The following is a 15,793-nucleotide window of genomic DNA, read 5'->3' as shown; positions in this document are numbered from 1 at the left end:
AGCAATCGAACTTTGAAAGTAACCAGAACTGGCTATAAAATAGTCAAGTTGGCAAAATTAGCGTAGGCAGTGTTGAACTATTCGATAAAACTGAGTACAAGCTGTTTTTGACATTCCTCTTTGCCATCATTTTTCTCACATGCTCACACACACATACACACGCACGTGCACGCAAACACGACTAGATTTTTGTAGTTGGCTAAGAAATAAAGTTCATCATTTGCGTGAGTTATCACAAATACAATAACCATTGTCTGATTACAATTATATACAATATATCTTCTGTACACATTAAGTAGAAATGAGGCACGGAAGCAGCGCTCAGTGACAACTACGGCAGCGAGAGTCACTTTTGAACGTGAGCGAGCAGCAACAAAGTCGGCAACGGCGACGGCAACGGGCAGAAACATTTCATTATTGTTCGTCGTGTGTGGAGGTGGAGCTCCCGTCAATTATAGTTTCGTGTAGCGGCATACAACACCACCACCCCCCGCCGTCCTCTACGCACACATAGAAAGCCTGTGAACGTGTTATACAACAAAATTACAAGTGTGCAAATTAAAGTAGACCGGCAATCAAATAGTATTTGTCCTTCAACTTCAACCCAGAAGTGAGACTCCTATACCGTACTCGAACCTGCAATCACAATCATAATTTCAAAAGGCAACATCGACATCGACAATCTTAGTTCCGCGAATGTGTGCGCGTGTGTGTGTAAATTAAAGCAATATCATTTACCTAAAGTACGCAAAACGAGTGCTGCGTTGCTTATCAGCTGCTAAGAGCAACTGTAAACTCGCTGCGAAAGTTGTGGCGAAAGGCATAAGCGAAGAGAAATCACGTTGTCAAAGCAAAAGAAACGCCAATAACGCAAGTTACCCTCGGCTGACGGACTGACCGACTGGCAGGCAAAAGGAAATTCAGTAATATTTTTTTTAAAGAAGCCGTAACACCCAACAAAGGCTAACGCCATGAATATCGATGACTATGAATCGTTGCCGACGACCAGCGTTGGAGTAAATATGACTGCTGGGGCGCTGGCGGGCATATTGGAGCATATTGTCATGTATCCACTGGACTCGGTTAAGGTGAGTTCAAGATGTTGTTCTGGTTGTTGCTGTTGTAGATGCAGATGCATGTAATCAAAGTGGTACATATAAACATAATGCCACCTAACCTCACAATTGCGCAAACATATATTTGTGTGTTTGTGTGTGTGTCAGTGTTTTCATTTTATGCCTTGGCATAATCGTGATGTAATTCCTTGGATTTTCAGTGCTCAGCAATGCGCGCGTTGCTTGCCGCAAGTCAAGTTGATTGAGGGCAAGAGTGTGTGTGTGTGTGTGTGTGTGAGTGTTGGCTCAGCTCAGCTGGTTGACTATTTGGCGTCAAATTACCTTATCCACCTCGTAGGTGCTTATCAGAGCACGTTCTTGTTGTATTTATAACATTGATAAGATTAGCATCTTATTAACACTGTCATGCTGCTTGCGCGGTAGCTAAGTCGAGCATTAAAAAAACACTTTCATCTAGGCTGTTTAAATTATAATATTGCCGGCGTTCGTTTGTTGTTTTCCGAAAACTTTGTGGCATAATTCTTTTTAGTTTTGCCATTGGCATATGTAAAACACCTAAGTGTTCACACTTACAGTTAGTCAAGTAATGGTTTGACAAAATTATAAAAAAAGTTAGTTTCATTTTATTTTTAATTTTGTATTGTATAAAAACTAAATGAAAGTATGTAGATTAAATTAAACAATTTCATCTGTTGAATTAAAATATAAGTTCATTTAAAATGCAGAATATGTAATACTATTGGGTCAAATAAGCTGGGAGTCACTGTATGTGTATTTACAGTGCACACTCGCTAATTCGCAAAACGATTAAAACCGTAAATGTCGTAAAGTTGCTTAAAGACGACATCTTGAATGACTGCTAATTTGTTAAAAAACACGATAAATAAATTGATCGTTATCTCAAAATTAGATGTAGTGGATTAATGAAATGTGTGTGAATCTGCATATATACATGTACATATCTAAAAGTATGTGCGTGCTTACATATATAAAATTGGTTGAATATACATACGAGAACTTTGCTTTTGAGCGGCATTTTGATTGCTGTCTAGATATAAGCGCATATTTTATTTCTTGTTTATACATACAAATATATATATACATATATATATGTACATATGGGTTCAACTATGTGAGAACACACTTGAAATGTTGAATTTGTTGTTACGAATGCATTTCCCTTTGGTTTGGGCCCGAACGTTTATTGATTTTCTCAGCCAGCAAACATGAGAATTCAACTTTGTCGCTTGTCAATATCTTTTATGGTTCTTATACGATCCATATTTGACTGCTAGCGTTCAATTAAATGCCAAACTAAAGCTGGCAAGGGATTCCCGGCGTCATCATCAGTCAAGTAATCATATTCATTGTCACGCTGACGTGCTTGTTTCTATATATTCAATACAATACAAGTCCATACATATATATTGTACGTATGTATATGCTAGTATGTTACGTTATTCCGAGAAACGACTGAACCACAATAATATAAATAACAGCTCAATTGAGAAACAATTAAATAATATACTTTGTTTTGCTTTCTTTAGTTTAATAAATAATTATTGTCATCGATGTGGTTTTTTTCTTATCTGAAAAATCCGTTAATGGAATCCCGGTGGGAGATGGGGGATGGGAAATTGTGGATAGTGTTTGTGGGCGGTGGAACGCATTTAAGTGTGTGGTATATATGTATGTAAGTATGTGGTTGGTATATCTATCATTGTCAGTTTGTGGTGAAATAGCCTTATTGTGTTGTTCCACTTTATCGGCTAACACATTGTTCAGAGAGATTCTTTACTAGACACTTATGTACATAAAAATGTGATTTAATTGTAAAGAGCTCTGATCATCATCATCATCGCACACTTGACGTGGCTATTATTGACTTGAAAATTTTTAATTTCCATCACCTTGGGCTGCCTTCTCGTTGACGTTTCTTGAAATGATAGCAGATGTATTTACTTGCACCCACCCATACTGATACTCTTACAAGTATACAGACTTGGCACTCGTATTTTGCCATATGAATAGATAAGTAAGCTTTTGTTATTGCTAGATTATCTTATCGTATTCGTGTCGCATTTTAAGTCAGCGTCTCTGTAATTTACAATATAGATGCTGCTCTCGGTTTGCCCTAAAATGCACTGTACATACATATATAAATCTGTACATATATAACTTGATCGCTGATCAATCAGACACATTTTCAACTAGAAAAACCACTCATGTTGTTTTGTAGTGCCTATCAAGTTCGCATTCCAGTTCGAAAACTCCAATAATATTTCAGAGAATTTTTCGTAACGCCTTTTTGTATGACGAGTAATACAAATATTTGCTATTATACAGTTAATCAAATAATTGTTATGACAAATACAAATTTCCAAACTTAAAAAAAAACATTTTACTTTCTTATTATTTAAAACAATTTTTATAATTAGATTCATTGAGCTTAACTAATTTTGAAAGTCCAAGACCAATGTGTAAATTTCTTTCGGTGCGCAAGAATTTCATTTGACTTACTGTATAGGTATATCTACATGTGTGTAGCTTAAAAAAGTCACGTATTCTATGCTTTTGACGTTCTAGAAAATACATTGTTTTGGCACAGAGTGCATGCTGAATCATCTGTGATGTAAAATAAACAATTTCAAAATATCATAGCATTACAAATACAATGTTATCATTAGTTTATTGGAATACCCTTTAGATCTGTGTGTGCATTAGGTCAGACATCGAATTGAGCCAAGTGATGCAATCAAATAACTCTGCAGCTGTTGCTACATCTAAAAGCTTTCTATTATATTTTCTAGGGAAATTCTATTTATGCAATATAACTGTTAAAAAGCAATACAATTGCATTCGGGGGAACTTTGCTACTGATCTTGAAAATGCACCGTGCTTTAAGGTCACCCAAATCATGCTAAAAAAAATCAACTTAAGAGTCTTAATTTTTTTTTAAATTATACGAATTTTGCAAATGCTTTAAATGTTTATTTTTAATTAATTTTAGACCCGCATGCAGAGCCTGACGAATTCGCATCTGAATATAATGGGTACCTTCCAGAACATGATCTCCCGTGAGGGCTTGATGAGGTAAGTGCATAGATAACCACATACAATAGACAATAACTAACAATTGAATCTCTTTGCCTTGTAGGCCAATTCGTGGTGCAAGTGCCGTGATACTTGGCGCTGGACCGGCGCATTCGTTATACTTTGGTGTCTACGAGATGACAAAGGAATCGCTGACCAAATTCACATCACATAACCATTTAAATTACGGTGCGTTAACAGAAGAACTGAACTGCATTCAATTGAAGTGCTCATTGTTGTTAATGTCAACGCATTCCCTTTAGTTTTGTCTGGTTGTCTGGCGACACTGGTGCATGATGCCATCTCCAATCCAACGGAGGTTATTAAGCAGCGCATGCAAATGTATAACTCGCCATATACCTCGGTTGTGCGATGCATGCGAGACGTGTACCGCAAGGAGGGAATGCATGCCTTCTATCGCTCCTACTGGACGCAGCTCGTCATGAATATACCATATCAGACGATTCATTTTACAACATACGAATTTCTACAGAATATGGTAGGGAGCATCGATCTTCTGCTTGCTTTTGGGTAGATAGATAAGAACAAAAAATTCAAATTTTGTGTATCTACAGTTGAATGTCGAGCGCAAGTACAATCCAGTTGTGCACATGGTAGCGGGCGCGGCGGCTGGTGCCTCTGCGGCAGCCATAACGACGCCACTGGACGTTGTCAAGACGTTGCTTAACACACAGGAGACGGGCCTTACCAAGGGTATGATTGAGGCCAGCCGAAAGGTAATCCCCTACAGAAGAGCCATTTAATTGTATGATTGATTGCATCTAATGATCTTAATGACCTTCAGATTTACCGCATGGCTGGTCCAAGGGGTTTCTTCAAGGGCATGACGGCACGCGTGCTGTACGCTATGCCGGCTACGGCCATTTGTTGGTCCACATATGAGTTCTTTAAGTACTATTTATGCGGAATGGATAAGGAAAAGTACAAGTCGTCAATTACGGGCCGCTCTGAGCTGCAAACACCAACGCGCACTGCCGACTACGTGCTTCCCAAGAGCGATGCCGATGCGCACGATGAGGAGAAATCGGAGCTGACGAGCTGTTTACCCAAGGATGGTGTCACATTGCATCCAGCACCTCCGACGGTAAATGCTGCTGGTGCCATTAAAACAGTCTGTGAGCTATCCACGCGAACCGCCGCACCCACCATCAATCTGCACACGAGGCACACGGAGGTGAAAAGTCCGTATGAGCGGGGATTCTCCAATACGTAAACTGAGCGTCCAGGCGCGGCCGCGAGCGGGGCCAGCGTTTAAAGCGCGTCAACAGCAGCGACTAAAACATAAGCGTAGCTTTTAGTTAAGAGCCGGAGCGGAGCACATGACGGATGAGGGGGCGATGCCATTGCCATTGGACACGATGTTTGAAACATCTGTCTGTCGAACGTCGCGTCGGTGCTCCGATCCAGCTGCTTGTATGAATACTCGACGCGGAGTCGGTGAGAGTTTTATCACTCCATACCATAGTCGGAGGTTAAATTGTAGTTGTTGTTGTGCACAAAACTCTCGCTCTCACACACACTTACGCAAAAACTCAGCAGACATACATCCAACACACACACACACACACCACACCCCCAACACACAAACACCCCAACACACCCATACGAGACAGTTAACTGCGAAATTCTTGTTAAAATTACTGATAATAAATATTGTATCTATGTTACTTGGAAAAGAGAGAACCTATTTGTAAAATACTATTATTACCTAAAATTATGTATTATTACTACAATGATTTTTTTAAAAACAAATTTAAAAATATATATACATATATGAATATATTTATGTTTATGTTGTTAAAGTAAAAACAAAAAAATTAAAGAAATGAGCAAAACAAAAAACACAACAATAAAAAGTTTCGAAAGAAAATATTGATTTGTAATCAAATTACAATTAAAACAAACACAACTAATGCTGTTAAAAAATTCAATTATTTTCAAAAGACAAGTGTAATCGGTCTATTATTGTATTTAGCATATAGTCTACAAATTACGAGTTTGAGTCATCTGCCATGCAATTCAAAGAGTTGACTACCTTATTGCCCGGCACTTGATTGTAATCCCTAATTGTTAAGCCCTTTCTTTTACTTTCCACACACAAACTGATCAGGATAGCATATCTGTAATTGATCTTTTCATTTAGTACCAAAGTTTTTAGTCTCTAACAAAGGAAAGAAACATTGAATGCCACAGTCAAGTATCAGGGCTAATTGGCGAATTTAACTCCAGATTCGACTCGGATTATCTACCACACACATGATTACTATTTTTATTTTTTGTTATATTTTATTTATGTACATGGATATAGCAATATTATATATGTATATACCATATTACACTTGCTATTTGTAATTGTAAATGTAGTTCTAAAATCAACATTATATATTGTTAAACAATTCAACAACAAAAATGAAAAACAAACTATTGAAAGCCCAGACTCATTAAAAGGAAAAAAGAACACTTGTTTAATGTCAAATGCAACAACAACAATTGCCTTTTTTATTGCTTTCTCATAAGATGAATTAAATTTATACACCAGGCACCAGCTAAAGGATTGAATCCAGACCACGACGACGCGAACGCTGCGACAAAAGTGGACGGGGTTTGTAGAGATCATCGTTGGTGTAGCGCTGCTGCTGGCAGAGCTTCTGGCTAAGACGCCTCGAGGACAGGTCACCTAAAAAGCAGATCAATAAATGAGTTAATCTATCTGAACTGTGAAAATGGCGACCATTAAAAGCAGCAAATGAGCGATAGAATATGTGACAGACTTGCTGTTTGCTTACCCAGGGTAGAACGTTTAAAGAACTACTATTAATGGATTTATAAGATTTACAGGGTATGCAAACGGACGGCATGTGGAAAGAAGATTGAGGCGTTTGTACTTAAAATTACACGTATATGAAGGCAGTATGACAAACTAGCTACGATTATTACTACCAACAAAGACAAATACTTGGCTAACAACCTTTGTCGTGCTTTTCCAGTTCTTCGTTCTCCTTGGAATTCACGCTGATTTCCGATGGCGTGGGTGAGGTCTTGGCATCGTCACGACGCGTCCGTTTTACTTTCGCATTTGGGCTGACGGAGCTGCTGCTGCTGAAACTGGAGCTGCTGTGTTCCTTAGACGAGGATGCCTCGCTGCTTAGGCGACGCTTTGCGCTGTTGCGACGCGGGAAACTTGTGTCCTCGGCCTCACTGAAGACGTTAAGAAGCATGCGAAGATCCTTGATGTTATGTTCAATCAGTTGCAAACGCGCATTAAATTCCTCAGCATTCTCCTCGAAGTGTGTGAATGTTTCTCCGCTTTCATTATTCGGCTGCGATGGGATTGATTTAACCGACGAGGATTCATTGATGGGTTCTAAATTCGGAGCAATATCTGCAGCTATGGCTGTTTCCTCCAGGTTCGTATCTACGCTAGGCTCAACAAAGGAATTATCTGGGGTGTTTGATTCAGTAGAAATCTCCTGCGCGCATTCTATTTTTGCAGGAATCTCTGGATCAGGATCTGGAATCACTGGCTCCACAGTAGGTTCATTAGCGACATCGGATTTCGGCTCAGTTGCTGATTTAATTTCTGGTTCAACAACAGGTTCCGTGGATGTGGTTGGTGGCTCTGTTTCAGCTGACTCTACAACTTGTAGCGCCGGTTTTGAGTGTGTTTCCTTCTCTTCGGGTTTGTTCATGTCTTCTGCTGAAACCAAAGGTGCGATCGCGCTGCTCAACTCAATAAAACTGACCGTAGACTGTTGCAGTATATCGCTAACAATGATCACATTGCCGGCATCCACAATCTCATCAACGGAGTCGTTGTTGCTGGGCGTGTGATTGTCATTTGTGCCATTAGTTCCATTGGTTTCCGTCGGTTTGCCGTTCTGAGCTGACGAATCTGTTCTTGTCTCTTTGGTTTGGGACTCGGTAGATTCAGGGGGAGATTTTCCAGATGCGCCAGGAGGCTTACCCTCATCATTCGAGTCGTTGCTGTGGCGTTTTTGTAGCTTTGCTTTGACCTCATTATGATCGTCCTGTATGACTGCAGATGCTGGCGGATTTATGGAATTGGAGGCAGAATTTGAGGTAGAATTTGAACTTGACTTGTTGCGATCTCGCTCCCGATCGCGATCACTCCGTTTTGACGTGGATAATGTGCTGCTACTGCCATTGTGACTGCGACTATGATGACTATGGCTTTCTCTGGTTTCTCGACTTTTTGTCCTGTCACGATCAGAACGTGACGATGAAGAGCTAGACTTGTGTTTCTTGTGTGTGGATGATTCGTGACGCGACGTGGAACGTTTGGAAGTGGAGGACTCATGATTGCTGCGACTGGACGTTGTCGAAGTGGAGCTCTTTTCGTATTTGGAGCTGCTGCTCCTGTGCTTCGAGCTGGATGATTGGGACGAGTGCTTTGAGCTGGAAGAAGTTTTGCCACGTGATTTATCGTGTTCTCGATCACGTTCTCGTTCCCGTTCGCGCGACTTTCTGCGCTGCTTTTCATCGGAGTGGGATTGCGAGTGATGGCGCTTATCCTTATCCCTTGAGTGTGAATGTTTCTTTGTTTGCGACGACGAGGAAGCCGATGCAGGTGATGTTGTTAATTCAGCCAACTTAAGTTCTTCCAATGGAATTGGTAACGTTGTGGATGCAACTTCAGGTTCGGTTGCCTTTGCTTCGTCAGGTTTTGTCAAATCTTCCTTTATTTCAGGTACTTCTGGCAATTCCGACTCTTGAGGCGTCGCAGTTAAACTATCTTTGGGATTCTGCGAGTTCGCTGTCGAGTCTGAAAACAGACTAAAGGTATTCTCCGACTGTTGCTCTGCTCTGATTGTCAATTGATCTGGAATAGGATCCGGTGTCGGCTCTTTAGTTACACTTTTAACATCATCTACATTGGCCTTCATTTCGCACATAATGGCGTCCTCAATTAAGATGGCATGGGTGTTACCACCGTTGGTATTCTCCGACAATGAATTCCTGCGCTCAGTTCCTGCAAGGAATAAAATATCAGTCATGTTCAGGTAATAAGAAGTAAGCAGTAATTGAGTGCTTCTTACCCTCGAATGTAATCGCGTCCTGTTTGATATCAAAGTGCAACTGGCGACCGCTGTTTTCGTTCGTCTCACTGGAGTTCTCGTTGAACTTGGGCATCTGCGCCTCCTCCGACATGTTGGCGGCTATGTTTGAAGTGAGTTCCACGCTATTGTTGGTGGACGTTGGCTGCGGTGCGTCCGTGGAGGCAATGGTTAGACGACTGTCACTTGATACCTGTGATAACTGAGAGGCTTGCGAGGCGCCAGCGTCTCGCGAATCATTTGCCAGCTCCTTGACGTCCTTAATAGAATCGGATGTGTTAAGCGAGCCATTGTTAATTTCTTCTTTAATGCTTGCGGCAGGCTCAAATGCTGGCGAAGTTGTCTCGTCGTAATCCATGTCATCAATGTCATCTACACCAGGAGGCAGCTCATCGTCTTTGCTGTCATCCCTTAGGTCAGATTTGAAAGTTGCTCGATCGGAATCCGGACTGATTTGCTCCAGATCTGTTGGCAATAGGCTAGCGGTAGTCTCCACCTTAAGCATATTGCCCCCTCCATTCATATGGCCAAGAGCATGGGCAGCATATGGCGGTAAGGGGGGCGCTGGTAACAGCGGTGGTCTTGGAGGCGGGTTGGTCGGTGGGGGCGGCGGGGTGATGCCCAGATATTTGTAGGCAATGCTTTCAATCTTTGGCTCAAATATAGTAGCTACCTTTGGGTTGACCACTTGATCTACTATGTGATCGACACCCTTGTCCAACACATCAGAGCTGCAAGTACATTAATTTTAAGAAACGTATCTCTTTAAGCGTGGACCAACACTCACTCAAGTAAATGTTTCCGTAGTCGCTCACGCAACTGCACCTTGTTTGTGTCTGGTGTCCAATGTTGTTTGGCCAGAAAATCGTTGACAGCAGTCTCGACACGATTGCGTACATTTTGGTATGCTGGCTTTGTGTCCACATCCGCCAGACAGCAATTAAAGCGAAACTCGTCGAAGACACCCTGTGACTTGACTTCCTCAATGAGCGTCTTTACAAAATTGTCCATCTTTTGTGGACAGAATTAAATAGATTAACAATGCGATTTTTTTTTTATTGTTTTTCAGGAATATTGTAGTGTGACCGCAGGTCAGTAACGATAAAAATCTATTATATTGAAAGCACTGTTGCCAACTTTTTAGAGAAAAAAAAGCCGTTTCCGAAATTGCGATGCAAAATAGCTAAGTCCGTGACGGGACAGCTTATTTCCAAATGTACTTTCAGTGCTGCAAGCTTGTTTTAAAAGCCATGTTGCAACAAAATACGGGCTGGGAGACTTGGTTCACGGAATTAGGCCTATTTTCTTGTCATAAACTTCCAAAATGGGCTTAATTCTGAAACTGCTATAGTTTTAAAGCTAGAATTTTGAGAAAAGCCAGTGCTAGCTATAAAAGAGATATGTTGGCAACAGTGATTTAAATGCGTGCATTCTCTTTATCGATAGTCCTTACCCACTTACAACACTAGATAAAGACCATCGATAAGGCACGATAATATATCGTCGATATATCGAAAAAATTCAACTCTGCATAAAATTTGGCGCAAGCAAGCGCTGTAGTTGCATCCATACGATTGTTAGTTTTTGTACCAACAAAATTAAGTAATTATAATAATGAAATTAAGTGCAAGTAATAGAAATTCAGAAACGCAACGCGTGGGTGTTCCAATGGCTTCTGCAGAACCCATGGACAATGCGACTGCAGGCAACGTCGCGTCTATGGTAAAAACTGATACGGCTTGCGCTATGCCCCAACAAAAATCGAAGCATAGATTTTCAGGAAAAATGCTACTCAAGCAGCGCCGAAATTTGGGCAACGATGCCCAGTCTGCAACCGATAGTAGTGAGCATTTCACCGAAAACGAATTACATGCCTCAACAGATCACCATCAGACGCCAGCGGTGGGAAAGCATCGTCATAAAACACTCAACAGTAAGTACTTATACAAAACAATGTAAAGTTACAAGGTGTTAATGTGTTTCTGCAGGTAAACGCGACTTAATCAATTTACAATCGAACCTGAGCCCTAAATATATTGGATATGCCAATGCCAACTCACCAATAACAGTTCATCAGAGTGATGATCAAATGCGGTCAACGCGTCGTCGTAATCATGCGCCAGCTGCCAACAGCAGCTTGGAGCTACACGGCAGAGATCGAGACAGTGACATGGACACCGCATCACCTAAACGCTCATTAACAAACCCACACATGTTGGCGAACGGCACCTATTTAAGTCCCATTGATAAGCTGCTCATCAAGAACGGAGCAAACTCACCTAACAGCACGGGATTCGAAGCTGACGCCGAGGATGTGGCAATTATACAAACATCGCGCAAGCAACTGAAGCACAAGATGAAGCGCGGTCCACGATCCAAGACAAAGGTAGTTAAACAAATGGTAGAAGCAAATGTAAAAGAAGCTAGCGAACAACTTATTATGGATGAACACATATCTGTGGAATCAAGTTCAACAAAGGGAACTGACAATTCTGATTCGGCTATCAAAATTGAGTTGGCGGAGGTGGAAACGGTTGAAACGGATGAACAAATGCATGTACAAACTGAAGTCAAGACTGTTAAAGTGGAGGGTTCCGAGAATAGCCAGGTGGAGTTGATGTTTGCATTGCCAGTGGCGACTTCAACAGAGATTGAATCAATAAAATCCCCTCCAGATCTAATGAAGCCACCAAACAATAGTGACCAATCCATAAAGTCACCATCATCAATTAGCATAGATAGCGCAAAAGGATCATCCATATCCAACGAATCTAGCTGGCCCTCATATCAAGTAGGCGATTTGTACTGGGGAAAGCTGTTCAACTATTGTTATTGGCCCTGCATGGTTTGTCCCGATGACTTGGGCCAAATTGTGGGCAATCCGGCAGGACAACCCAAACGAAAGTCAACGGACAGCGCACAAGGAACTCCAATGAACATTCAGGTGCATGTGCGCTTCTTTGCAGACAATGGCCGGCACAATTGGATCAAGTCGGATAATCTGTTACCCTTTCATGGCCTTAAGGCTTTTGAGGAATTGCGCGAAGAGATGCGCATCAAACATGGATTTAAAAGCCCCAAGTTTCAACAAATGGTTGCTAAGCGGAACAAGGAGCTCGTTTGGCGCCAAGCCATAGAGGAAGCCCAACTTGTTGGCCATATGCCCGATGAGTTACGTCTAGATAAGTTCTTTGAAATCCACGCCAACAATGTGTAAGTAGATATCATGGAAATTAATAAAACGCCATACTTAATCTTTGCTTATTATCAACAGGTTACTAAATAAGAAACGTAAACTTTCCCGACATCAAGATACCTCGGATGTTGGCAGCAGTCTGTATGATTCCACGGACAATCTGAACACCAAGCCAATTGCTCAGCTGGAAATTGCTGTGAAGCGTGAGCGTTCCTCCTCACCGTTCAGTCCGTCCTTTTCGCCAGTTAAGCGCAATCATGATAAGCGAACAAAGCGACGAAAACTCAGCAGTAGCGTTGAAGCGCATGTTGGTATGTCGGAGACACAGGATAAGAAGCCAACCGTCGACTTGGGGAACTATGGAAATCCAGAATTTGGTGAGCTGTTTGATGCCATCAGGGAGTATGTGCTGGTGCATCGGCAGGAGGAAAAGGTTGAGAAGGTACTGCTGGCGGTGGTAAGGAATATCTGGTCCCTAAAGCAACTGCAGCTTAGAGAACTGGAGCGAGCGTTGGCCAATGGGGATGCAGAATTGTTGGGTTCAGCTCGTTTAGAATCGGAAAGTGGCCGCGGTGTTGGCACAATTAAGCGCCTCTCGAATCGTCTCAAGACCATGGTGCTGCGTCGCAGTTTAACGCCAGTTGTACCGCCCACCACAACACCCACATTTCTTAAGCAACAAACCCCCACCGAGTCCATCGATTCGGATCGACAAACGTCTGTGCCAGCCAAAATAAGGAAACCCCTTGGCCGTCCAATCCAGGAAGTGATTGAAGATATAATGCAGCTGGACAGCAAGTATCTATTCCGTGGTCTTAATCGAGAACCAGTGTGCAAGTATTGCTACCAGCCGGGTGGAGGCATTGAACGTTGTTCACTCGCCTGCAATAGTTGGTTGCATGTCTCCTGCCTGGAGCAGAAGAGGTCAGCTAAAAAGCCGAGCATGAAAGCTACGATTAGCCGTAAATCAATTGCAGCAGCACCTGCCAAGCTAATGGAACCGCTAACCACTTCAGAGATTGAGACAGTGACGGCAAGACCTGCTCCTCACATAACTGGTGATGCACTTGAGGTGCAGACAGAGAAAAAGCCGCTAATCTGTCATGAATGCGCTATTGGCAAGCCAGAGCCTTGTTGCATCTGCCATGAGGAGAAACTGCCAGTTAGCTCGCCAACAGATTCACCGCTTAAGGAATTAACATCAGCTGCTGCTGAAGGCAAGAAGAACAATCTGATTGTTTGCAGTCAACCGATGTGCACGAACAAGTTTCATGCCAGTTGTTGCAAGTATTGGCCGCAGGCCAGTATTAACAATTCATCTTCGAGATGTCCCATGCATGTTTGCCACACGTGTGTATCAGATGATCCCAGCGGCAAGTACCAGCAGCTTGGTAGCTCCAAGCTGATCAAGTGCGTCAAATGTCCAGCGACGTATCATCAGGATTCGCGTTGCATACCCGCCGGTTCCCGCATGTTAACCACAACTCACCTAATCTGTCCCAGACACAACATTTCCAAAGCGGATGCCAATCTTAATGTGCTTTGGTGCTACATCTGCGTGCGGGGCGGTGAACTGGTTTGCTGTGAGACGTGTCCCATTGCAGTGCACGCGCACTGTCGCAACATTCCTATCAAGGCCAATGAGAACTACATTTGCGAGGAGTGTGAGAGCGGGCGACTACCGCTTTACGGCGAGATCGTTTGGGCCAAGTTTAACCTTTTTCGTTGGTGGCCGGCCATCATTCTGCCGCCTACAGAGATACCCAGCAATATACAAAAGAAATCACATGGACTGAGCGATTTTGTGGTGCGCTTCTTTGGCACTAATGATCATGGATGGATATCGCGTAGACGCGTCTATTTGTATATTGAGGGCGACACTGGGGATGACGTTAAGAGCAAGTCGCTAATGTCCAAGCACTACAGAGCCGGCGTGGAGGAAGCTACTCATTTTCTTAAGATTCTTAAGCAGAAGCGGCATGAACAGGCGATTGTTCGACTTAACGGCAATAAACTGCATCCACCTCCGTATATCAGGATCAAAACCAACAAACCTGTGCCGCCCGTGCGATTCGTTTACAACGAGGAGGATGTGAACGTTTGTGAGTGCAAAGCTGGCAGCGATCATCCCTGTGGTCCCGAATCTGGCTGTCTTAATCGCATGCTCTTCCACGAATGCAATCCGGAATACTGTCAGGCAGGCAGTCAATGTGAAAACCAAATGTTCGAGCTGCGCAAATCGCCCCGCCTTGATGTCGTCTATATGAACGAACGCGGATTCGGTCTCGTATCCCGTGAGCCCATTGCCGAGGGTACCTTTATCATTGAGTATGTGGGCGAGGTGATCAATCACTCAGAGTTTCAGCGGCGTATGGCACAAAAGACAAGTGATCGTGATGAGAACTTTTACTTTCTTGGCGTCGAGAATAATTTTATAATTGATGCTGGACCCAAAGGAAATTTGGCACGCTTCATGAATCACTCGTGTGATCCCAACTGTGCGACCCAAAAGTGGACAGTCAACTGTATTAACCGGGTTGGAATATTTGCCATCAAGGACATTCCAGAGGTAAGGAATTCTATAATCAATTCTACAATTAATCTATAATTTGAAAAATCACAATTATTGTAGAATACTGAACTGACGTTCAATTATCTATGGGATGATCTCATGAATAATGGAAAGAAGGTTTGCTTCTGTGGCGCCAAGCGATGCTCAGGTGAGATCGGTGGCAAGCTAAAGGACAAGGAGAACAAGGTTAGCTGATTATTCAATCCAAAATGTCTAAAAAAAAATTAAGAAATTCATATAATTTCTATAGGAAACTAGCACACACTCTGGCAAGAGCAAGATGAATTCAAAGCTGAAGCAAAATACCATCAAGATCCATGTCGGCGCTAACAAAAAGAAACTGATTAAGAAGCCCAAGTCTGTGCCGAACAGCGTTGACAGTACGCCGCCGGAGCCGGATCTAGAGTCCAACGACAAAGCGTAGTAGATTATTTAAAGTTTTTTTAAGTCATTTCTGTTAATCATTAGTTATCTTGTTTATTAATACTTGTCGCCGACTTTTGGACGCTTTTATATTTACATGCATATTTATTATTGTTAGTTATAAGTAAGAAAGTTGCAAAAGAAATATTATGAATTTTGTTAAAAGATGTAACCCACACTGTAACTCTTTTTACTGTAAGTTCTATTTTCTCAACCAATATTGAAAATAAAGCATAAGGCCTTTTCGATGTAATCCAAATGTTTATTTCATTATTAAATCATTACTTTCATTGCTTTCCAAAATTATAAAGTATATTTAATTCAATTTGTTTTAATA

General features: G+C 42.0%; 3 protein-coding genes across 3 annotated transcripts; 2 read left to right on the top strand and 1 right to left on the bottom strand.

Moving 5' to 3' along the window:
* The first annotated feature begins 130 nt into the window (after positions 1–130).
* On the top strand, positions 131–6,671 carry LOC117791712 (mitoferrin). Its single transcript, XM_034631533.1, has 6 exons — positions 131–1,088; positions 4,087–4,169; positions 4,234–4,358; positions 4,433–4,668; positions 4,745–4,906; positions 4,975–6,671. The coding sequence occupies exons 1-6, from the start codon at positions 972–974 to the stop codon at positions 5,401–5,403; spliced, it is 1,152 nt and encodes a 383-aa protein (XP_034487424.1). The 5' UTR covers positions 131–971; the 3' UTR covers positions 5,404–6,671.
* On the bottom strand, positions 6,655–10,348 carry LOC117791705 (biorientation of chromosomes in cell division protein 1-like 1). The gene is made up of 4 exons (XM_034631525.1): positions 10,053–10,348; positions 9,248–9,996; positions 7,159–9,180; positions 6,655–6,867 (listed from the first exon to the last, which is right to left on the bottom strand). The coding sequence occupies exons 1-4, from the start codon at positions 10,274–10,276 to the stop codon at positions 6,737–6,739; spliced, it is 3,126 nt and encodes a 1,041-aa protein (XP_034487416.1). The 5' UTR covers positions 10,277–10,348; the 3' UTR covers positions 6,655–6,736.
* A 458-nt stretch (positions 10,349–10,806) lies between these two features.
* On the top strand, positions 10,807–15,709 carry LOC117791704 (probable histone-lysine N-methyltransferase Mes-4). Its single transcript, XM_034631524.1, has 5 exons — positions 10,807–11,198; positions 11,254–12,478; positions 12,540–15,030; positions 15,094–15,219; positions 15,284–15,709. Exons 1-5 carry the CDS (start codon positions 10,880–10,882, stop codon positions 15,455–15,457), a joined length of 4,335 nt encoding a protein of 1,444 aa, XP_034487415.1. The 5' UTR covers positions 10,807–10,879; the 3' UTR covers positions 15,458–15,709.
* Positions 15,710–15,793: the final 84 nt, after the last annotated feature.

The sequence above is a fragment of the Drosophila innubila genome (assembly GCF_004354385.1).
Source record: "Drosophila innubila isolate TH190305 chromosome 3R unlocalized genomic scaffold, UK_Dinn_1.0 2_E_3R, whole genome shotgun sequence".
Lineage (NCBI taxonomy): Eukaryota > Metazoa > Arthropoda > Insecta > Diptera > Drosophilidae > Drosophila > Drosophila innubila.
The sequence above is the reverse complement of the archived record's forward strand: the minus strand, read 5'-3'. Positions and strand labels throughout refer to the sequence as shown.